This window comes from Lissotriton helveticus, chromosome 11 (assembly GCF_964261635.1).
Source record: "Lissotriton helveticus chromosome 11, aLisHel1.1, whole genome shotgun sequence".
NCBI lineage: Eukaryota > Metazoa > Chordata > Amphibia > Caudata > Salamandridae > Lissotriton > Lissotriton helveticus.
In genome coordinates this window covers 163,993,499-164,017,272 of record NC_136072.1, presented here as the reverse complement: position 1 = coordinate 164,017,272, position 23,774 = coordinate 163,993,499, and the positions used below count along the sequence as shown (strand labels likewise).

Sequence of the window (23,774 nt, the reverse complement as noted above, 5' to 3'; positions counted from 1 at the left end):
CCCGCTTGCACGCTTCGACCACAAAGCCAGAGTCTGGGTTCGTTCTGTGCCTCCCAGAGTTTCCTAGAGCCAGAGCAACCCCGTCCAGTTGAAAAAATTCAATGCGGCTATGAACCTTATATTTGGGCAGGCTGTCTCCTTTGAAGAGCCTTTAGGCCCCATAGGTTTGGCAGGTGCACCATTTGTATTCCCGCCGGTAGATTCACCCTCTGCGCAAGTTAAGCTCTGGTGCCAACAGGATAAAGACCCTGGGGGGGAATACGATTGGGGGCAAATCTAAGGTTCTTTATGGGTATCCTGACCCCCCCCCCCCCTTAGAGGAGCCCCTGTCTGAGGGTAACCGGTATGAGGAACTGGCTGATGCCAATGGTCTGGACACCTCCCTGGACACTGGCTTAGTCTATCCTCCTAGGGTGGCTACGGAAGAAGGAGCTTAATTTGCCATCGTAGAGAAGAGGGCGGCTGATATCCTCGACCTTACACTGCCCTAGTCAAGACCAGCATCTTGACAGAGGTGCTTCAATTGGGGTAAGCCCCCACGGAACCTCTTCTCCCTTTTAATGAAGCCCTCAATGGTGATCTGCTTGGGCCTGGGCCAAGCCCTGCACAGGCGCTTCTGTGGACAGGATGATCACCCACCTGGGGGATCCAGCTTTCTTCAACCAGCACCCTACCCTGGAGAGCAAGGTGGTCCAGGCCTCCTTGTCCAGGGTTAACCCTGGCTCTTTCCCTACCACACCACTGGATAGGGAATTCAAGAGGCTGAGCATATTTTGCTAGGGGTTTTTCTCTTCCACCAGCCTTGTACTGCTGTCAGTTAACACGGTATGCCACTTGGGCTGTTATTTCCACACCGTCTGGGATATAGCTGTGCAAGTATCCAATTGGTCGTGGAGGAGGCCTGAGCCATCCTGACCCAGTTTATTGTAGAAGGCAAGGACAGGCAGGAGGACAGCAACCAGACAGGAGGAGGCATCGCCATCATTCACAGGAACACCATCCGCATCACGACCAACACCGACGACACCATCGCACCCGCCGAACACCTGCACTTCCAGATCCACGTCAACCCCAAGACCACCCTCAGAGGCACCCTCATCTACAGACCCCCGGGACCACGCACACAATTCAGCGAGGACATCGCCGACTTCATCAGCCCGCTCGCCCTCCCCTCAGCCGACTACATCCTCCTCGGGGACCTCAACTTCCACCTGGAGAACAACGACGACCGCAACACCACCACCCTGCTCGAAAACCTCGCAAACCTGGGACTCAAGCAGCTGGTGACCACCCCCACCCACCTCGCCGGACACACACTCGACGCCGTCTTCTCATCCAGCATAGACATCGCCTTCAGCCACGCCACAGGACTCCACTGGACGGACCACAGCTGCGTCCACTTCACCTTCAGAAGAACGACGACCCACCACCACCAGCAACAGGTTGCCCGAAGAAGCTGGAACAAGATCACAGCCGACCAGCTCGCCGCTTCCCTGAGTCAGCACCCTCCCGCCAGCTCAGCGAACCCCAGCCAGGCCGCCGACAACCTCACGAAGTGGATCAGCAACTGCGCGGACGAACTCGCCCCTCTGAGGACCCCGCCCAGCAGACCCGGCAGCAAGAAACCCCATGGTTCACCGACGAACTCAAGAGCTCCAAGAAGAACTGCCGAGCCCTCGAGAAAGTCTGGAGAAGGGAACAAACACCGGACAACATGACCACCCTCAAGCTTGCCACCCGGAAGCACCACCAACTGATCCGCGCCACCAAGAAAACTGCATTCAAGGACCGACTGGACAACAACTCACACAACTGCAAGGAACTCTTCAACATCGTGAAAGAGCTCTCCAACCCCAACGCCGGAAACAACGACATCACCCCATCGCAAGACCTCTGCAATTCCCTCGCCTCCTACTTCCACAACAAGATCGCGGACATACACAACAGCTTCAGCATTCAACCATCGCACACAACGACCGCTGCAACGCCGCCCACCACCACCCTCCGCGCCTGGACTCCGATCAGCACCGATGACACCGTCCGCATGATGAACTCCATCCACTCCGGATCTCCGACCGACCCCTGCCCTCACCACGTCTTCATCAAGGCCGACGCTGTCATCGCACCCCACCTGCGGGACATCATCAACACCTCCTTCGACACCGCCACCTTCCCGGAGAGCTGGAAGCACGCCGAACCTAGCGCTCTACTAAAGAAACCAACAGCGGACCCCACCGAACTCAATAACTACCGCCCCATCTCGCTCCTCCCGTTTCCAGCCAAAGTCATCGAGAAGACCGTCAACAAACAGCTGGCCGCCTTCCTCGAGACGAATGGATCCCTCGACCCCTCACAGTCTGGCTTCCGAGCCAACCACAGCACCGAGACCGCCCTCATCGCTGCCACCGATGACATCCGAGCCCTGATGGACAACGGAGAAACAGCGGCCCTCATCCTCCTAGACCTCTCCGCGGCATTCAACACTGTCTGCCACCGCACCCTAGTGTAGCGCCTCAGCAACATTGGAATTCAGGAGAAGGCACTGGAATGGATCGTCTCCTTCCTCGACGGAAGAACACAGAGAGTCCGTCTACCACCGTACAAGTCAGAGGCCACCGAAGTCATCTGCGGCGTCCCTCAAGGATCCTCGCTGAGCCCCACCCTCTTCAACGTCTACATGAGCCCCCTCGCGCCCATCGCACGCCAACACAACCTGAACATCATCTCCTACGCCGATGACACCCAGCTGATCCTCTCCCTGACCAACGACCCCGCCGCTTCCAGAGCCAACCTTCACGAAGGGATGAAAGATATAGCCGAGTGGATGACGACCAGCCGCCTGAAACTGAACTCAGACAAGACGGAAGTCCTCATCCTGGGCTCCTCGCCCTCCACCTGGGACGACTCCTGGTGGCCCCCCGCCCTGGGCACCGCACCCAAACCGACAGACCACGCACGCAACCTGGGCTTCATCCTGGACTCCTCCCTCTCCATGACCAGACAAGTCAAAGCCGTCTCCTCGTCATGCTTCAACATCCTGCGCATGCTACGGAAGATCTTCCGGTGGATCCCCACCGAGACCAGGAAGACGGTCACCCAGGCCCTCGTCACCAGCCGACTGGACTACGGCAACGCCCTCTACGCCGGAACCACCGCCAAGCTCCAGAAGAGACTCCAGCGGATCCAGAACGCCTCAGCCAGACTCATCCTCGACATCCCCCGACGCAGCCACATCTCCGGACATCTGAGAGACCTGCACTGGCTCCCCGTCAACAAGAGAATCACCTTCCGTCTCCTCACCCATGCACACAAAGCCCTACACGATCTAGGCCCGAGCTACCTCAACAACCGCATCAACTTCTACGCTCCCAAACGCCACCTCCGATCAGCCAGTCACGCCCTCGCCGCCGTCCCCCGCATCCGAAGAACAACAACAGGAGGAAGGTCCTTCTCCCACCTGGCCGCCAAGACCTGGAACTCCCTCCCTCCCGACCTGCGCCTGACCCAAGACCACCTCTCCTTCAGGAAGAAGCTCAAGACCTGGCTGTTCGAGCAGTAGCAGCACCCCCCCCCCCCCCCCCCCCGCACCTTGAGACCCTCCGGGTAAGTAGTGCGCTCTATAAATGTCCTTGATTGATTGATTGAAGGATGCAGCGAAGGTCACAGTGCGCTCCTCACTGGACACAACAGACTCACTAGGAAGAGCAATTGCTTAGTCTGTGGTGCTTCATTGCCACGCCTAGCCGAGATCAACTGGCTTTTCCGGCAATGTCCAGTCATCCCTTATGGACATGCCTTTTGATGGCACTCACCTGTTTGTTGACAAGGCAGATTTAGTTCTCAAGCTCTTTAAGGTCACTAGGCCCATTGCCTGGTTGTTGGGACTTTCCCCGGCTCCAAACCAGCCCAATTCTGCCTTCTGGTCCTTCCGTGGCTATGGTAGAGATGACCAGCTACATCTGTTTCCGCCCAGCCACAGGACCAGCAGGCTCCCCAGAACTTTTGTGGCCGCAGACGCAGCTCCCACAAGCCTCATGTGACCCAAGGCCAGAGAGCTGCCCACTACGCCACCCCCTCTCAGCCGCACCTTCCTAATCCCTTTAACTTTCCCTCTCACCATCACGGGCAACTGGTTGGCAGCAGGATCACACACCACCTTCCCCGAAGTCAGTTAATCACCTCAACAGCCCATCTCCGGACGTCAGGGGTCCCAGTCTTCCCCCTACCTTGATGGTTGGTGTTTTGAAAGGAGGCACGCCCCAGACAGCCGTCTTCCACTTCCAGACAACGCCAGACCTCCAGCATTTGCTGGAGTTCACTATAAACGTACCACAGTCACCCCTAAATCCCTCTCAGACGTTTCCTTACTCTGAGCCTTTCTGGGCACATTGGAGATCCGCGCCTATCCTCCCGAGCTGCAAGTCCAGGATATTCAGGCTATGATATTTTTGCTTTGCAATGGGACCTGAAGTCCAAGTGGGTATAGCATCAACGGAATCTTTCCAACCTTTTGCAGATATCGGTGGTACTGCAAAAGACCTGTACTGGTAGCTGACTAAGTACAATTGGGTCAGCGGCAGACCTCTCTCCCTTCCCCACCTGATCTCTCAGTGGTGACAAATGCGTCCTTCCTGTGTTGGCTTGACCATCTGGGAGAGGGGGAGATCAGAGGACTCTGGTCTCAGGCGTGTTCTCAGCTCCACATAAACCTGTTGGAGTTGAGTGATTTGCTTGGCATTGAAAGCCTTCCTTCCATCCGGTGTTTACGGACAACACCACTGCAATGTGGTACTGCGACAAGCAGGGTGGGGTGGGGTCATGGACTCTGTGCCAGGAGGACCTTTCGCCTCTGGACATGGCTTGAACGTCCAGGATATTTTCCTCGTCGTACAACACCTGTCGGTATCCCTGAAGGCCACGGCGGACAACAAACTCAGCCGTTAATGCCTTGTGGATCATGAATGGTGTGTCTATCGCGAGATATCTTTCACAACTGTAGAGAACCTTGGTTAGATTTATTTGCCACTGCTGAGAATGTGCAGTCTCAGCACTTATGCACTTTGGAGTTGTCAAAGCGGCTCTCAGGGACTCATTGTGTCTGAAGAGGGGCCAAGTATTCCTGTATTCCTTTCCGCTAACACCTCCGCTGCCTCGAGTTCTGAGGAAAATCAGGCAGGACCAAGCCCCAGTCATCCTTGTGGCTCCAGATTGGGCACAGGGGTATCCCGAACATCTGAGCATTAGTCCTCTTATCATACTACCTCTTCGGGAAGGCGTTTCCTATCACAACAGGGCAGAGGTCCTACACACAAACTTGTGCACACTCCCCCTTCATGCATGGAGAGTGAGCAGCAGCAGTTGAGAGTTTCTGATCTTCTCCTGAAGTCTGTGAGGTATTACAGGCAGCCAGCCATTCATCAACAAAGACCATAAACGCCTGCCATTGTGCCAAGATTGTGGCTTGGTGCATTGAAAACAGGTTGTCCCTCTTTATGCACCCTTGTCCAAAGTGTTGCTGTTTATTTTGTCATTAGCCTGGCAAGGCTCTGCTTTGGGCAGAGTTAAAGGATATCTTTCGACCATATCTGCTTTCTAGCAGTTGCAAGGTATCCGCAGTCCCTGTTCAAGTCACCTGTTGGGACCCTGATCCTGAAAGGACTTCAGTAGTGCTTCCCCCTAAACATTTTGTTATGCCCCACTGAGACCTTAAGTTTGTTTAAAGCTTGTTGATGTGTTCGCCCTTTGAGCCCATGCATAGCTGCCCTCTAAGACTATTGATGACAAAAATAGTCTTTTGGTGGCCTTTACATCGGCCAGGAGAGTCAGTGGGCTACAAACACACTCTGTTCACCCCCATATGCCAGCTTTTTCCAAGACAAACTGGTCCTCTGCATACATGCCTCATTTCTGCCAAAAGTGGTGACACATTTCCACATCAGCATCAGCCAAAGCATCAAGCCGTCAGCCTTCTTCGCACCGCCTCACCCCTCCAAGGAAGAAGCAATACAAGAGCATTGTCATTCTACATCATTAGCACCAGAGAACACCAGGTGGGAAAACGGCTCTTTGTTAAGTTCTCTGGAAGGAAGAAGGGGATAGCAGTGCAGAAACACACCATGCCCGGTGGGATTGTGCTCTACATTAAGATCTGCTATGCACCGGCCAAGAAGCAACCCCCTGAGGGATTGCGGGTTTATTCCACCAGATCAAATCCGGTGACCACTGCACTAACTCACTCAGTCCCTGTCCTAGACATCTGTCAGGCTGCTATGTGGGCATCACTGCATATGTTTACCTAATTCTACTGCCTAGACAGTCAGGTCTGTAGTGTCAGACACTTGGGCCTTTCAGTCCCCCAGGACTGTTTGGTCTGAGCCAGTTTGCAGACCCACCTCTGGGGAGGTATTGCTTTGATATCTATTCTACAATAAGGAATTTGCAGCTAGAAGTCTCGATCAAATTAACAAGTTACTTACTTCAGTAACATATTATCCAGTAGAAACTTTCTAGGCTCAGATTTCTAACTGACCCTCCTTGCCAACTTCTCAGTTTCTACGAACCCGACTTTCTAGCTAAAACTCTCTGTAGGTCCATAGTTTCTGCCCACTGATCCATCAGCCTTCTGACATGGCTCAGTGCACCTGGCACGGAAATATTCACAAAAAGAAACTGATGTCAGCGTGCTGGGGTGGAGCCTATATAGGCACGTCACTTCCTGTGTGGATCCAATTGACGACACCTACCGGCTCGTAGAGGTGCTGCTCTAGATTTTACAGATCCAGTCTAACACAGGGGTAATATTCTGAGGTGAGGAATCTGCGGCTAGATGGGGATTCTACCAGACTAGGTGTTCCCGAAGGTAACTCGTTTTTTTATGACACAAATGCATTGGTTCCAAAAATAGTTAATGTTAAATAATAGTGTTCTTATTTTTCTTTTTTTTTTACAGTGAGTTTAAATCCTGCCTGGAAAGAACTTGTTGCACAAAAGCCCCCATCTGGCCTCATTTCTGGTCCTCTTCTCTTTTCAGTTCTTTCCCAAATTCTTATCTGTATTGCCTTCCAAACTTTAGCTTTCCTTTGGGTTAAAGAACAACCGTGGTATGAAAAGTGGACTCCGAATTCTGAGTATGTACCTTTTATGAAACAAACTCTCCAAATATCTATATTGCATTTAATGTGATTATTATAAGTGACAAAGGTCATGCAGAAGATAGGTCTCCAAAGTTCTTTTTTTCTTTACTAATTCCTATTCTTGTTCGACATTTCACTCCAGCATCTGCATATACAGACATACCAGGAAAGGTTAAATATCAGTTTTCAGCAAACATCTGACTTGCTCCTTAATTCTTCTGATGTGTGACATAAGTTGAATGTTGGTCAGAATTTTCAATCCAAGCAATTGATCACATTGCCCCGGAGCACAACCTGTTACTATTGCATTTTGATTTCTTCCGAATACTAAACCACTCATGTACTCTGTCCCTTGTACTGTTGTTCACTCCCACCCACTATTCCATCCACTAAGCGACAAACCTATCTAAGACTGATGTTACCATACACTTCAAGTCCAAACCTGGGAAATGTTAGCTTGGGAAGTGTTAGCCTATAGAAGATAAAGCAAGAAGAGCCAAATACTCGGCAGATGAACATTTGTAGCACTCTCCAGAATTTAGTAGGAACGGGAAGTTCAGAAATTAGCTTGGTCCTCAAATATATATGTATGTATGTATATGTATGTGTATATATATATGTGTGTATATATATATTGTAGGAGAGTAGGGTCTGCTTCCTATGGTCACCCCCACTTTTTGCTTTTGCTTTACTGGTTTTCGACTTAGATGTGACAGTGGGCCTGCTAATCAGACCCACAGCCCAGATGCACTCTCTGTAAATTCTTACCATGTACTCTAGGTACATACACAATTGGGAATTGGTTCACCTTGTCAGCCCCTGTAGAAGTGTACCTTAGGTACTCAGGGCATAGGTGTAACCAAGGCCTACCAGGGGCTGCAGCATGTATCATGCCACCCCTAGATGGCCACTCAAACTGACACAACTGGCTGATCACTCAGCTGGGGCAAGGTTGTGTAATCACCCCTTGCTTAGGTATAGTATTCCTACATCTACCATTATATATATAGACACACAGTAACCTATAATTCACTCCTATGGCAGGCCTTAACAATCCTGGAGGCAGAGTAGGGCAGGTAGGCACCGATATTCGTAGCCTCGCGGCGTTTTAGGCCACCATCTTGGGAGAGGACATCTGAGGCTGCCGATTTACGGGCGCCATCTTGTTGGGGGACTAGTGGCTTTCCTTACACTCCTCCCATGTCTGGATGAGTTTGTAGGAGCCTATTTAAGCTTCAGGACTCGGCCGCTGACAGGTAGACTTGCTTACCGCAGCGCGATGGTTGTTGCTTACTATTTTAAAATCGTTAAACTTTTCTTTATCATTAATAGCGCCGTATATTATTTAAGTGCTCCGTGTATCTGTGATACATTTTAATTGTTCGCGCTGCATACTTGCGCTTGCTGCTATCCACTGGACTATCTGGGGCAACATTAGAGCACTAGTTCTTACCCGCACTTTAATTACTGGGCTCACCCTGCGTCTTGCAGGACTCAGGGCAGATAGGCACCGATATTCGTAGCCTCGCGGCGTTTTAGGCTGCCATCTTGGGAGAGGACATCTGAGGCTGCCTATTTACGGGCGCCATCTTGTTGGGGGACTAGTTGCTTCCCTTACACTCCTCCCATGTATACGGCTATTTTAGATGGACATGCAGTCAGCGCGTTTGCGCCCGTTCGCACACAGGGCGCGCTGGACGCCGGAGGTGCTGCCTCTTCGTGCCGACTCGCCCCCACTTACTCTCGTGACGATCTTCTAAGACTTAACACAGGCAATGCTCCCAGCCACCAGTCTTCTACCATCAGCAGACGACCGGATTCACTGTCCTGCGGATTACTAAATGTAAGATCTCTTAGTAAACACGCAGAAGAAATTACGCTACTCATTGAGTTTCATGAGTTAGACGTTCTCTTTATGACAGAGACCTGGACTAATGCTAACAGCATGGTGGAGCTGGAATTTGCATGCCCTCCCGGATACAAGATCAGGCATAATCCCCGGGTAGGGTCAAGAGGAGGAGTGGGGATGATCTTTAGAGAAACAATCGATCTCTCCCAGCTTGATATTAAGACAATTCCTTGCTGTGAACTCATAGACTTCTTTATTAATGGTCAGGGAGGCGCACTTTACTCTGGCCTATTGTGCTATAGACCCCCGGCGAGTGCCTTATCCGCCGTAACGGAGCTCATTGATATCATTTATGACCTTTCCAACACGCACACGAGGCTAATAGTGTTGGGAGACTTCAATCTATGGCCGGGTGGCCCGACCGACTCAGCCTTTAAAGAGCTGGTCCAAGCCAACTGCAATATTCAGCTACAACAGTTAGTACTCTCCCAGACACACGTAAAGGGTCATGCACTCGACCTTATCTTTGCCGAGGCGGACCAAGTGACCATACGAAACATTCTTCCTCAGTGTTGGTCGGATCATGCGCTCGTCCACTTTCATCTGCTATCCCCCATCCCATCTACGAAGAAACGTAGTTTAGGAGCCACTAAGGTGGGCAGACAATGGTCTAAGCTCCTTAAACAATCCTCTCTCCCCATTCTGCTCGCAGATGGGTTTATTTTGGGTGACAATGTGGACGCGAGCTATGAGACTCTTAGTCAGCGAATCCTAATGTCATTGGACTCATTAGCCCCGTTGCGAAAATCCAGAGTTAGGACAAAACACGTAATGCCGTGGTTCTCAGAAGAACTCCACCAGCTCAAGCGCTGGTGTAAACAGGCTGAGCGGAATTGGAGAAAGCAATACCTTGCGTCTGATAGAGCTCTTTTTAAACAGGCACTGGGGACCTACAAAGCCCAGATCAACCAGGCCAAGGCTAGTTTCTAAGAGGAATCACTTCTGTCAGCGGAGAACAAGTCCCAGGCCTTATTCAAGATCGTCAAAGATCTGGCAGCTCCCGTTAGTACGGTTAAGAACATTCCTGCCTCTCAAACTCTGTGACTCACTGGCCTTTGACTTTGAGGACAAGATTACAACGATCTTGAATAACCTTGCTACGTTGCCAGGTTCTATCTCTCACACCTTGGGCCACTCTACTTCTACGTCCGCTTCTGTGAAAGATGCCAGCTTAGTGCAACTGAACAGTTTTCCCTCGCCGTCCTTTGTAGACTTTTGTGCACTGGCAGACGGGGTATCCTCGGGCTCGCCTCTTGACTCTCTTCCACCTAAATTCTGGAAACTATTCCGGGAAGAGCTCTTCCCCCCCTCTTTTCTCCATCTGTCAGTCCCTTGAGTCTGCACGGGTTCCGGACTGTTGGAAGCTGGCGGTGGTATCCCCACTCCTGAAAAAGGCTACCTTGGATCCCACTTGTCTAGCAAACTATCGACCCATCTCGTTGCTCCCATTTCCAATCAAAATCTTGGAGAAACTGGTGACCAAACATCTTTCCAGTTTCATGGAGTCCAACGCTTGCTTGGATGTGGCCCAGTTTAGCTTTAGACCTGCCCATGGGACGGAGTCGGCATTAGTGACAGTGCTAGATGACCTTCGGACGCGTGCCGACCAAGGTCGAGCGGCTTTTTTAGTATTGCTCGACATGTCGGCCGCGTTCGACACGGTCAGCCACACGATCCTGATTGGGAGACTGGAGGAAATAGGGGTGTCGGGACTGGCTCTTGATTGGCTGGTGTCCTATCTTGACAACAGACACCAAATGGTGGCCCTGCCTCCCTTTAAATCCAACACCAGAAGGGTAGGGCAGGGAGTGCCCCAGGGATCGGCCATCAGTCCAATCCTGTTTAATCTCTACCTCCGTCCCCTGATCCAGCTGATAAAATCTTTTGGCATAGCAGTCACCAACTATGCTGATAACACCCAACTTGTCTTTTCGTTCGAGGGAAAGGAGGCTGTGTCACAGGAGGTCTTTCATCAGTGCATGTCCACCACGGCGGAATGGTTGAGCCTTAATTCTTTACAATTCAACGGTTCCAAAACGGAGGTACTACATTGTTCAATGGACCGTACCCCCAGGCCGTTGCCACTGAATTTTTGGCCTCCATCCTTTCAGGACACCAGTCTGCCGGCCGAATCAGTGTGCAACTTGGGGGTGATGTTCGACCCAAGTTTGCAGTTAGATGTGTCGGTAAATAAAACAGTGGTTACCTGCATGACACTACTGCGATTGTTGCGGAAAATTTTACCTATGCTCCCGGTACAAACCAGGCTAGAAGTAGTGAGAAGTATCATCCTAAGTTGGCTTGACTATTGTAACTCTCTACTTTTGGGGGCACCTAAGACCCTGGTGGGAAAATTGCAACGTGTTCAAAACCTTGCGGCCAAACTGGCCCTCTTGCGCCGTCGCCTTGACTCTTCCACAAAAGCACTTAGGGATCTCCATTGGCTCCCAATCCCCCAAAGGATTGATTTTAAAACCCTCTGCTTGGTACACAAGGCCCTTCACGGACAGGGTCCTCTTTCTCTGCAGGACCTGTTTTCTTGGTATGTACCGTCTAGATCTCTCCGTTCAGCCTCAGCATGTATGGTGGTAGTTCCCAAGATTCTGAGGATTCGGATGGGAGGCCGATCCTTCAGATTCACTGCGGCAAAACTGTGGAACTCCTTACCAATATGCCTACGCCGCATGGATGACTTTATTCCTTTTAAGAAGGCTTTGAAAACGTACTCGTTTCCAAAAACCTGTTAAGCTCCTTCTGTAAACCTCGCAACTGTCTAGACACTGTGTTTGTATCATCCAAGTCGAAGCGCCAGGATACCCGATGGGTGACATTCATAGCGCTATATAAAAATACCAATACAATACAATACAGAGTGCTTGGTTATGTGTGAGAAGGTGCTCTAGCAGGAGCTGAGCCTGTCTGCAGCTTACGGAACCATGTCCTTATAGCTGTTCTATGATATTGCCATACCATATACTGTTAAGTGCATTATAATCCTCGCGGTAGAATGCTAACTTTGGTTTGGCTTTATCTAAACGTGTCGTGTAAGGTGTCATACGCTTTGGAATACTACCCCCTCGCCAATTCTGGCGACGGGGGTAGCATTCCAACCTTCTAGAGGGAGAAGACATGTTAGTTCTGACTATCCCAGTTAAAGTTAACCCGAGCCCCAGCATCACAAAATGGATGCTGCTGCCACAGACACAAGTCTGACCTGCTGCTGGGAGTCCTTCCAGTCACGGAGGTCTGGACAATAGGTTTCCTGCATGGAGAGGTGCGAGCACCACCCCAGACGGGACTTTGTGTATTGGGACATGGAGGGCTGAATAGAATGAGACACTGCCTGGGGCACACTAGGTGCTCCATGCATACTCCAGTTCAAACCGGTTGCTGGGGCACTCCAGCCCCAGCGCAAAACTGGACAAAGGAGAGGGGGTGTAACCACCCCCCTTCCTGGTCCCACCCACAGGAGGGACCTAGAAAGTAATCCAACCCCTTTTAGTTGTATAAAGGTAGGAGCTGAGCCCCAGAACTTTAGATTTGATCCTGAACTGAAACTTGAAACGAAACTCTGATCCTTCGACATTCTGCTGAAGCTGAAGACTGAAGAATCTCCCTTGTGGCCAAGGAGTGACCACCCTGGGCAACCAGGCACCATCCAGCAAATCAACGGATTGCTTTGTCGACGCTTCCCGCCGGAACCCGTGCACAGAGCCTGACAAGACCCAGACTTCCAGACCTCTCTGACCCTCTCTTCACGTCTGCAGCATAGCTGAGATCCGTGGAGGCGACGAGACACCTGGGACCGGCCATCTTGAAAAGTCCACGACTTGCTAACTGTGCAGCTCCTGAGGAATCCTCGAAGCTGTGCACTGGGGATTGAGAAGCCCTGAATCCAAGCTCCACCTGCACCGAAGATCAGCCCTCCACACTCCACGAGTTCTGCGTGGGGCCCTTCTGCTCGTGTTCTGCTCGACGCGTTGTCCGGTTGCTGGCCCGTTGGCTAGTAGCCTCTGTGATGACAATCCTTTTGAACCAACTCGCTGTTCTGGTTGCTCCAGACTGGCCCCAGCCTCCCTGAAAAGGTGAGGCCCCTCAGACCTTGCTGGTCTGCATCAGAAGCCATCTTTGAATCCTGCGTGGGTTACCTTTGCCCAGGCTTGTTGACTCCAATCCGGCAGTCGACCCCTCCATCTGCGAGAACCTTCGCGGGACAGCTCCTCTCCAGCATCTGGTCGTCCTCGATCCCTCCTGGTCCGCGTGGCTGAAGAGACCAGCTTCACGACAGCACCTGATTGCTCCTCGACGTCGTCTGGTTCCTTCCTGGTTCCATCCGGTCACTGGCTAGTGACCCAGACTATGTCCCCTCTGCTTTCAGGTCCTCTTCATCCTAGATCCACCCTTGGATCCACCCGGACATCTTCCTCCTGGTCGCCTGCAGCATCTTTCTTCACAGGCTCCATAGACTTCAACGGCGAAACCCGACACATCTTCACACCGAAGCACCCGCTTCCTGTGGGTGAGGTAACGCGAGTACTTCAGTGCTCCCAAGGGTATTGACTATCCAAGTGTCTAGGTTTTTAGTTGTTTCCTTCAAGCTAGACCGGAAGTATCCTAAATCCTTTCTTTTCTAAACTCTAAGTTCCCATTGACTTAACATTGACTCTCGCGTGTGTGTAAAGACACTGCACGCGCCGCCAGTGGGCCTCCTAATCCTAACCTAAGGGTCAGATAGTGTAGCCCCAGCGATTCTATAGGCCCTAGGCCTTTCCTTTTCTCGTGACGTGGTACTTATTCCACTTTCTTAGTATATGGTTTGCTTCGCCCCTAGGGCCTAACTGTATTTTGTGCAACTTACCGTATTCTAACTAAGTGTCTTGTTATGTGCTTTGGCCTCTGACCTCATAAAGAGTTCAGAGGAGTGTGTTAGTAAATAAATACATATATATTTTATATATATCCTGTGTGGTGTCCTTTCATTTGATATTCAAGGGGTTACATATGGTAAAACAGCTGGCTTTACACACCCTCAAGAGTCTTTTAGCCTAAGACTGTTCTATCCACGCTACCACTAGGATAGCTGGTCTATAAGGTTGACTTACAACCATCACCATAAGGGTTGTTTGGACTGGTGCAAGGTGCTCACTAGAATAGTGAACATCATATACCAGGCCAACTTCTCACATATATGTATATATATATGTATATTGAAAAAAACAAAGGTTACAGGGACATTATAGTTGGTTTCAGATTTTACACTCCCAAAACCATAAAAATTCAGCAGAACGCCTGCTCCTGCCGTGCACAGTTTTCTCATCAACAATTTCACTGCAAGAAGTTGTAGTGATATTATCAACGATGTCATAGAAGATGTCATGAGTGGGGTAATTAGTAGTGCACGGCGAGGGTGTGAGTTATAGTTACCTTAGGGCACATGTTATAGTAACTTGAGATAAATAGAACTGCGATTGCTGAATTTCTATAGTTTTGTGTATGTAAAATCTGAACCTAACTATACCTGTAACCTTTGTTTTTTCCCATGAATTTCTATAGTTTTTTTAATTCTGTTGCCTAACTATACCGTCCCTGCAATCTGAGTGTGTGAGTGGTTGTGTGGGTTTTGTAAGTGGGTGTGTGTGTGTGTGTGTGTGTGTGTGTATGTGTGGTGGGTATGGAAGTGGGTGTATGAGGGTGTGGTGGGTGTGTGAGTAGGTGTACTAGTGGCTGTGAGGGTGTGCGAGTAGTTTTGTGGGTCTGTGAGTGGACTTGTGAGTGTCTATATGTGTGTGTAAGTGGCTGTGTGAGTGGGTGTATGTAAGACATGTAGGGCTGTGAGTGGGTGTGCGAGTGGTTTTGAGGGTCTGTGAGTGGTTGTGTGAAATCTTTGTGGGTGCCTGCATAGTTTTGAGTGTGAATGGGTGTGTGTATCTGTGAGTGTATGTTTTTTATTTTTTTATTGGGGTCTGGATCTGCGGATCCACAGCTCCTAGTGTGGTTAAAAACAAAAAGGTTTTTGAACAATTTCTTGCCCATGTGGGGTCCTCACAGACCCCTCCATTAGTCCCACGGTGTCATGGTTTCTCTACCCTGACCCCTTCTTGCACTTTTTAATATCATTTTCCCTGCTGAGAACTGAGTCCCGATTAACAAAATGGCAGCCGCAACTTTCCTCTCAGGGTGTGGCCAGCCAATCGCGGCACTACTGTCAACGCGTGTATTCGCAAATCTGAGAAGGATCCGGATCCCTATGTATACACATTTGTTCTTCCCTTAATATTTAAAAAACTACTGAATGGATTTACACCAATTCACAAAAAGAGCTACCTTTTTGCCAAATGTGATGTTTTTCCGTTCAGCTGGTTGCACTGTCGCTGTGTTTAAAATCTCTATGGGGAATTAACATGGGTAAATCCAAAACTTTCGACAGAGCAGCTGGACTGATCGGTGTACTAATTTCGAAAATTTCATGAAGTTTCATCAGTTATTGGCAAAACGAAATTTTTTATTTTTATATTTTATATATATATATATATATATATATATATATATATATATATATATATATATATATATATATATATATATATGTATGTATGTATGTATATATATGTATGTATGTATATATATGTATGTATGTATGTATGTATATATATATGTATGTATATATATATATATGTATATATATATATATGTATATATATATATGTATATATTTCGAAAAGAAATCTTCCTTCGGTACTCGACAAGGAAAGCAAAACGGACTCCTCTTAAATAAGTGCAATTTTCTGTTTATTCAGTGCATATTGCCGCCATGACGCATTTCGGGCTACAAGGAGCCCTTGTTCACATATTATCCCAAACCACACCGAATGTGGCAGAAAAGTAGCTTTTGGTTCGCAAATCACACTTTTCGTTATTTGGGGTAAATCTGTTCAGTAGTTTTCCAAATGTGTATATCTACAACTGCGAAGCCTTTGCAAATGATGAGCTTGTGCCAAGATCTGCAGAGCTCCGATTTGCTACAAACACTTCAACAAGGAAGTGTTGGCAGCCATCTTGGGACTTGGCTTGAGCTGATACCCAAAATAAAATGCAGAAAAGGGGTCTAACCCCCTAGCCTTGGACCTGGGGTTCCAGAGGAACCCCGCCAGGGCAAAAAAGCATTTTAAAAATGTTGTAAATTCGCAAAAATCCAGGGCTATACAAATATATGGCGGGTGCCACGTAGAGCCTGGGGACCACTACCTCCCTGGGGCTGTATTTAAAAAAAAAAAGGGGGGGGAGCTGTAACAGATGAGGTCATAAGCAGTTCATTGCGGGGAGTAAATTATAGGTAACTCTGGTAACTATAACTGCTGAATTTCTATGGTTTTATCCGAGTAAAATATGTGTGTGTATATATAGACACACACACACATATAGGAGAGATCGACAGGGATATATATGTGGAGATTAAGACAGATGGATATAATGATAGACCTACAGAGATAGTTATAGAAAGGTAGATAGAGATGTAAATAGAGATGTATAGATTTAGAGATGTATGGATATAGAGATGTATAGTTTTAGAGATGTATGGATATAGAGATGTGTAGATAGAGATGCTTGTAGAAGTTGGCAGTGATGCTGCTAGATACAGAAAGGTAGACTGAGGCTGCTGGGACTCATGGCCTCCCTCATCCTGTTGGTAAATCATGACAGATGGCGTATGTGGGCTCTACCGTGGGACCTGATGTTCCAGTGGTTGCAGCATCAGGGGAATCTCTACAACATGGTTCAGGTTTGGGAGGGAACTGCAAAAGACCCGCAGTGGTGGTTGACGTACCGCAGACCCCTCTCCCTTCCCCAACCAGATCTCACAGTAGTGACAGATGTGTCACTCCTGGGATGGGGCGGCCATTTGGGAGAGGTAAAGATCAGCAGACACTGGTCTCCGTGCAGAGTCGGGGCTCCACATCAGTTTGTTGGAGCTTTGAACGATTCAATTGGCATTGACATTGGCATTGAAAGCATTTCTTCCCTCTGTCAAGGAGAAGTTGTTGCAGGTGTACACGGACAGCACGACCACCATGTGAGACTGCAACAAGCAGGGCAGGGTGGGGTGCTGGACCCTTTGTCAAGAGACTACGCCTCTGGCCATGGCTGGAACAGCAGGGCATGACCCTGGTTCTCTGAACACCAGGGTGGTCGAACTCAGCCGTCGATGCCTAGCAGATCACGAATTGTGTCAAAAGTCAGAGGGGGCGCAAGGTTTATTACAGCAGTGAGGAGAGCCTTGGTTAGATCTGTTCATATCTGAAGAGAATGCGCAGTGATGGCAGTTTTGTATGCTGGAGTTTTCTAAGGGGGCTATTGCTCAGGGACGCTTTTTGTTGCAAGTGGAGATCAGGTCTCCTGTACGCCTTACCGCTCATACTGTTTCTGCCCAGAGTTCTCAAGAAGATCAAGAACAACCGTACCCAAGTCTTTCTTGTGGCTCTAGACTGGGCACAGAGTCTGGTATCCGGAGCCACTTTGAATGAGCATTGAACCTTCAATCAGGTTGCCTCTTCAGGAGGATGTTCTGTTGCAGCTCCAGGGGAGGGCCCTCCACCTGAACCTGTCGACTCTCCGCCTCCTTGCGTGGAGATTGAGCAGCGACAGTTGATAGCTTTCGACTTCCCTCCTGAAGCATGTAATGTAATCTTTGTGGCCAGGCGGCCCTCCGCTAAGACAGGATAAGTTGGTAAATTATTGAATGGAAAGTTCAATTGACCCTAATTCTGCTTCCTTTTCTAGTATTCTTCTTTTTATTCTTAGCCTTGCCCAGTAGAACTCTGCTTTGGGTAATCTTCAGAGTTATCTTTCTGCTTTGTCTGTTTCTTGCGGCTGCCAGGCCAACCCTCCTCATTCAAACCCCCTATTGTTAATAGGTTCTTAAAAGGGCTTGTACATATGTTTCCCCCTACACCCTTTATCAAGCCACAGTGCGATCTCTAGCTTCAGGGCTCCACTGATCTCAAGGTTCATTTTAGTGAGCTTTTTCTAAAAATTGTCTTAGCCATAGATAATACTTTCTGTGGCAATCCCCCAGGGGATGTTTTTAGAACAAGTATCAGACAAATAGAAAACTTGGCTGATTATGTTCTGAAATGAGTTTGCTTCCTCACATTTCAGGTCGTAAAAAGAAAGAACAGCCATACATTCTTGCTTTTTTACTCTTATTTTGAAGCTAGTGGGTACCCAGAGGAAAACGGTTGGCAAAGGGGTCAGGAACCTTATCCGCTGTCATGATAAAATGACTTTTATTGAAGTTTGTTTTTCTTTTACAAGACTTGAGTTTTCTGCTAACAGTGTGAGTTGCTCAGCTGAGAAGGCTGTAGTCTACTGTCTAACATCTTCCGTGAGCTAGATCAAATGTTATTTTTAGGTCTCACCTATCGGGCAGCACAAGCTCTCTGGTTGTGAAAGACTTATTGTGTACTTAAAGAGGATTTACAGCCCTCTGATTGCTTACCATTCGTTGCCTTTATTAAAACTCTAATTTGCTTGCTTCTTATTCAATGGCTTGCCTTTATCTTCAATGTTTGTCCCTCCCTGAGTATAGCCTCTTTACGATCTTTTAGATTTGCTGATTGTGGCTATTCACCCCTGAGGGTATCTAGGCGCTGAGGTCTCGCTGGTCTCAGTCGTAAAAGCAGGTCTTGAGTCCCTTTCTGTACTCCGCCAGGGAGGACGAGGTGCGCAGGTGGTGGGGTATTTTGTTCCAGGACTTGGTGGCCAGGTAGGAGAAGAAACAACCTTCACTGTAGCTTCGGCGGAAGAGAGGAGTGTGTGCGAGGGTTAGGGAGATGGAGCGGAGGTGTCTGGCGTGTTGGCGGAAGTTCAGGCGGTGGTTAATGTATGCTGGTCCCTGGTCATGGAAGGCTTTATAGGCATGTGTCAGCATCCTGAACTGCTGTCTCTTCTGGACGAGGAGACAGTGGAGGTTCCGGAGGTTTGGGGTGATGTGGGTGTGTTGTGTAAGTTGAAAATGAGTCATGTCCCTGCGTCTGTATAGTCTGGAGTCCGTTGAGGAGTGGTGTGTGATTCTGGTATACAATGTGTCTCCATAGTCCAGCCGGCTGGTGACAAGGGCATGAGTGACTGTTTTTCTGGTGTCAGCGCAGATCCATCTGAAGATATTTCGGAGCATATGGAGGGTGTGGAAGCAGGCATAGGAAACTATTGACCTGGTGAGTTTGCTGCTCAGGACGAAGTTAAGGGTTGCAGGCATGGTTGGTTGGTGTGGGGGTGGGTCTGAGTTTGGGGGGGCCACCATGTGTCTTCCCACGGGGAAGTGTTCTTCCCAAAAATCAGTACTTCCGTCCTGTTCATGTTGAGCTTCAGGCAGTTGGTCCTCATCCAGTCAGCAACACTCGTCATGGTGTTGTGGATGTTTGTTCTGGTCCTGGCGGGGTCTTCCGTGAGTGAGAGAATGAGTTGGTTGTCGTCCTCGTAGGATATGATGTAAAGTCAATGGGTTCTGACGATGTCAGCCAGGGGTATCATGTAGGTGTTAAACAGGGTGGGGCTGAAGGATAAGCCTTGGGGAAGCTTCAGATTATGCTCTTGTGTTCCAAAGGGTCTTTCTGATCACCATCACTCCTGTGCACTGCATGATTGAACTCTGTTCTCTGTGCAACCACCCTACACCACCACCTTCCCAGACAAATTGACGCTGAGGACTCTGGCTGCATTTCTGCCAAAGTTGGTATCCCCTTTCTATTTGGGTCAACCAATTACCCTGCCATCTTTTTTCCCTCTGCCACACCCACCACTGTCTTGACCTTAAGAGCGCTTTGAGTTTCTACATTGACTGTACAGGAGATTATCGTGTGGGTGACCAGCTGTTTGTGGAGTTCATTGGACTGGACTCTGTACATCATGATAAGGTTACAAGTTAGATTTTGGCATATTATCGCCTGCAATTTGTTTCCAGTGTTACACTTCTGAAGGTGTGGAAGGATAAAGATTAAGTAACTGACATCAGCACACAGGGCTGCTTTATATGAAGTACTGATCAGTCAATTCCAGAGTGGTCTAAAGTCACCCCAGAGCCATGTGGCCCATCTACCTGCGTGTGGAGAGCATTTCTGCAAGAGAGTACATATCAAGACAGGGCCCTGGGAATTTTCTAAAGGTGAACAATGGCCTGTTAATTTATTCAGCAGAAAAAACGTTACTGAAAGCAAGTAACATGTTCGTTTTGCATAGCTCCCTCCTAATTCCTGTATACTTAAAAAATATTCCGAGTATAGTTGCCAATCACTTTTATGTAGGACTGCACTCTGAGATCAGTGCTGTAATATCTTTGTGAGTGCTCTACTTGATGGCTACCAATTTGGAGAAAGTGCTTTAGTAGAGGTTGGAGAAGGATGAATAATGTTGTATTTGAGCAGATGAACATCCGTGACACTTCCTACCTAGACTGATTTCCCCACCCAGATTACTAACTCCACTTTCAATTCCCCATATTCCCTTTTGTGGGGGTCACTTATGATTTTGTGCAGATATTGGAGTACAGCCATTGACATCAAGGCTTATAGGCTTCTAAGGCAGAGATACAGTATTTGGGGCTGTTAAAAGGCCTGTTTGTGTTTCTGCTCTCTAGATCTACTCCAACAAGTTGAACCTCCTCGGAGAAAAGAAGTTGTTCGATTTGGGGGTCTCTAGTTGGCAAAGGTAGGTACCTTTGACCAAATGGGGACTCTTGCGTCTAGTCAGGGTAAGGGGGTACACTCCTAAAATAACCCCTGCTCACCCCCTTGGTAGCTTGGCACAAACAGACAGGCTTATCTCAGAGGCAGTGTGTAAAGCATTTGTGAACACATACAGTAACCCAGTGACCACACTACAGATGGACACCACACAAGTTGTAGAATAAAAATAAGTATTTTCATATAGACTTAACACAAGACCACAAACAACAAAAATCCCCAATACTGTACTTTAAAAATTGTAGAAATAGCTTAGTTCTCTTTAGATGTAAAAATGCAACACTTGGAGTTCAATGTACCTTTGGATGCGTAACGCTATACAATGAAAGTATTTCGGGGAAGGTGATGCGTCATTTCCTTACATGCAAGAACGGTGATACGTCGGGTCCCTATTCTGCGTAGGGGATGCGTCGGTTCTTCATCACGTGGGAAGGTGATGATGCGTTTTTTTACGGCGCTTCCATGGCAGCGCCGTGATGCGATGAAGATCCGGTGCAATGAAACAAAACGGCGCCGCCCGACGGCCGTGAGGCGACTCAACGCGACAGGCCCTGCGACACGCTTCTCCGGTGATGCGACGGCTTCAGCTGCGACGGCGACACTCTTTTCTAGTGATGGGAGGCGCTTCGGCGATGCAATGCGGCAGCGGCGACACCCTTCTTCGGTGATGCGACGACAACGGCTGCGGCAGCAACACCCTTCTTATTCGTGAGTCATGCTTCCAGCTCCTTGCGACACGCAGTCCCTCAGAAGGCCCAGCACAACAGCAGGCACTTCAAAAGAACTCAGGGGAGCTAGTTGGTGAAGTGTGTTGTCCCTGAGACTTCAGCAGGAGGCAAGCTCAATCTTCAAGCCCTTGGAGATCCTTTACAAGTTGATGAAAGTAGCACAACGTTCCTTTCTTTGGCAGTCAGGCAACCACTGCAGGCCAATCCCCCAAACAGCACTCAGCTTAGGGATAGTCTTCTCCTCAGTTTCTCTGGTTCCTCTCCTCAGCAAAGATTCTTCTTGTTTTCCAAAAGTGATCTAAAGTTCTGGGGCTTGGGTCCCCTCTTTTATACTCATTTCCCCTTTGTTCTCTGAAGGCAGAGAGGCCTTTGCCTAGTCCAAACCAGTTCTGGTCAGTCCTGGAGCACTTTGTTGACAAGATTCCTTCTTTCCTTTCACAGTGTAGGCCAGGGACATCAGACGCACAACAGGAGGTGGAGCCAGCATTGTGGAAGGAAGGCACAGCCAGCATTGTGGAGGGAATCCTATTCAGGTCCCAGTGCAACTCCTCCCACCCATCTACATGCAGATCCCTCTATTCAGGCCTGTGCTGACTGACCCTGTCTCCTGGAATTCCCCAGCCCCTGTCACTCAAAATCCAGACAAGAAATACACAACCTAGCAGAGGCAGGCTTGGATTGGTAGGCAAGGAAATAACTACTTTTTAAAAGTGGTATTTTCAAACACAGAATGTTAAAACCAACTTCACTAAAAGATGTATTTTATCATTCTGAGTTCAGGCATACTAAACTCGAATTTCTACCTAGTTCCCGGAGTCAGTTAGGATTATAAAATGATATAATCAGACTGTCCATTCTGGCCTATGGGGAACAGTGTGCCTTGCAATAGTGAAAAATGATAATGGCTGTAATTCACTATCAGAACATGCCACACACATCAGGGCATGTCCTACCTTTCTCCTTCAATACACCCTGCCCTTGTGCCTACCATAGGGGTGACTAATATGCTGAAAAGGGAAGGTTTAGGGACTGGCAAGTGGGTGCACTTGCCCAGTCAGCAGGGCAGTACTAGAATGCACACAGTCTCTGCAGTGGCAGACCTGAGACACACGTTTATAGGCTGCTTCTGTGGGTGGCACAACCAATGCTGCAAGCCCACTAGCAGCATTTGGTTTACAAGCCCTGGGCACACTCGTTGCATGGTACAAGGGTCTGACAAGTAAACCAAACCAGCCAATCATGGAGTCACTAATCCATACATCAATTTACCATAGGGAGCACTTTGCACTGTGGCACTGGACAACAGTGGCACAGTGCCCCAAGCATCTATAACCAGCAAAAACACACGAGGCAACAGCAAAAAATGGAAGGGAGACCCACGCCAAGGTGCCAGGTCTAACAGAAGTACTTTGCTTTTTACTGTTGCAAATTTATTTTAAATAATCAGACTATTCTCTGTAACATCAAAATTCAAAACTGCGGTTGATGACTTTAAATATCAATCATGTTGAGAAAAAGTTACATATTTATGCCTCTTTGGACTAATGATTTGTTTTGTTTTTACAGTGCATGCAATGTATCCAGAACCGTAGACTTCAACTCTTCACACTTCAAGAACAGCACTATTGATAAGCACGACAAAAACATCAGAAACTATGAAAACTCAACTCTTTTCTTTGTCTCCAGCTTTCAATACCTCATTGTGGCACTGGTGTTTTCCAAAGGAAAGCCCTTCAGACAGCCCTGCTACAAAAACAGTAAGTGTCTTACTACTATTGTGTGTTAATCATTTCATTTATGTGGATATGATTGATTGGTAAAGTGTTTGGTATGGTGACTTTTGGAGAAAAAAAAATATTAGAAATAACAGATTGAGAAAGATTAAAATGGTCACGGGATTGTACTGAATTGCTTGTTACAAAATAGATAAAACAGTTGTTACATTGGTTTTGTTATTACAAATGTTAGCTGGAAAAGGACAGCTCCATTTATGGGTTCAATGCAGAGAAAATGTTATTTAGGGCCAGATGTAGGTCGCCAATTACCGGTCGGTAACGGCCGATTTCGGCCGTTACCGACCGGTAATTGGTTTTTGAGATGTAGGGGGCCCAAATTTTACTGAATCTGTAAATTTACCGATTCTGTAAAATTTGGGCCCCCTACATCTCAAAAACCAATTACCGGTCGGTAACGGCCGATTTCGGCAGTTACCGACCGGTAATTGGTTTTTGAGATGTAGGGGGCCCAAATTTTACCGAATCTGTAA

At 48.4% G+C, this 23,774-nt stretch overlaps 1 protein-coding gene across 9 annotated transcripts in view; it reads left to right on the top strand.

Annotated features, from left to right (window-relative positions):
- The window catches only part of ATP13A3 (ATPase 13A3), a 430,700-nt gene that overhangs the window by 302,170 nt on the left and 104,756 nt on the right, over nt 1–23,774 (top strand). For all 9 annotated transcript variants that reach the window (XM_078666249.1, XM_078666244.1, XM_078666250.1 and 6 more), the window contains 2 exons: nt 6,950–7,127; nt 23,075–23,265. In XM_078666249.1, the coding sequence (XP_078522375.1) occupies nt 6,950–7,127; nt 23,075–23,265 (369 nt within the window). The remainder of the gene's footprint in view (nt 1–6,949; nt 7,128–23,074; nt 23,266–23,774) is intronic.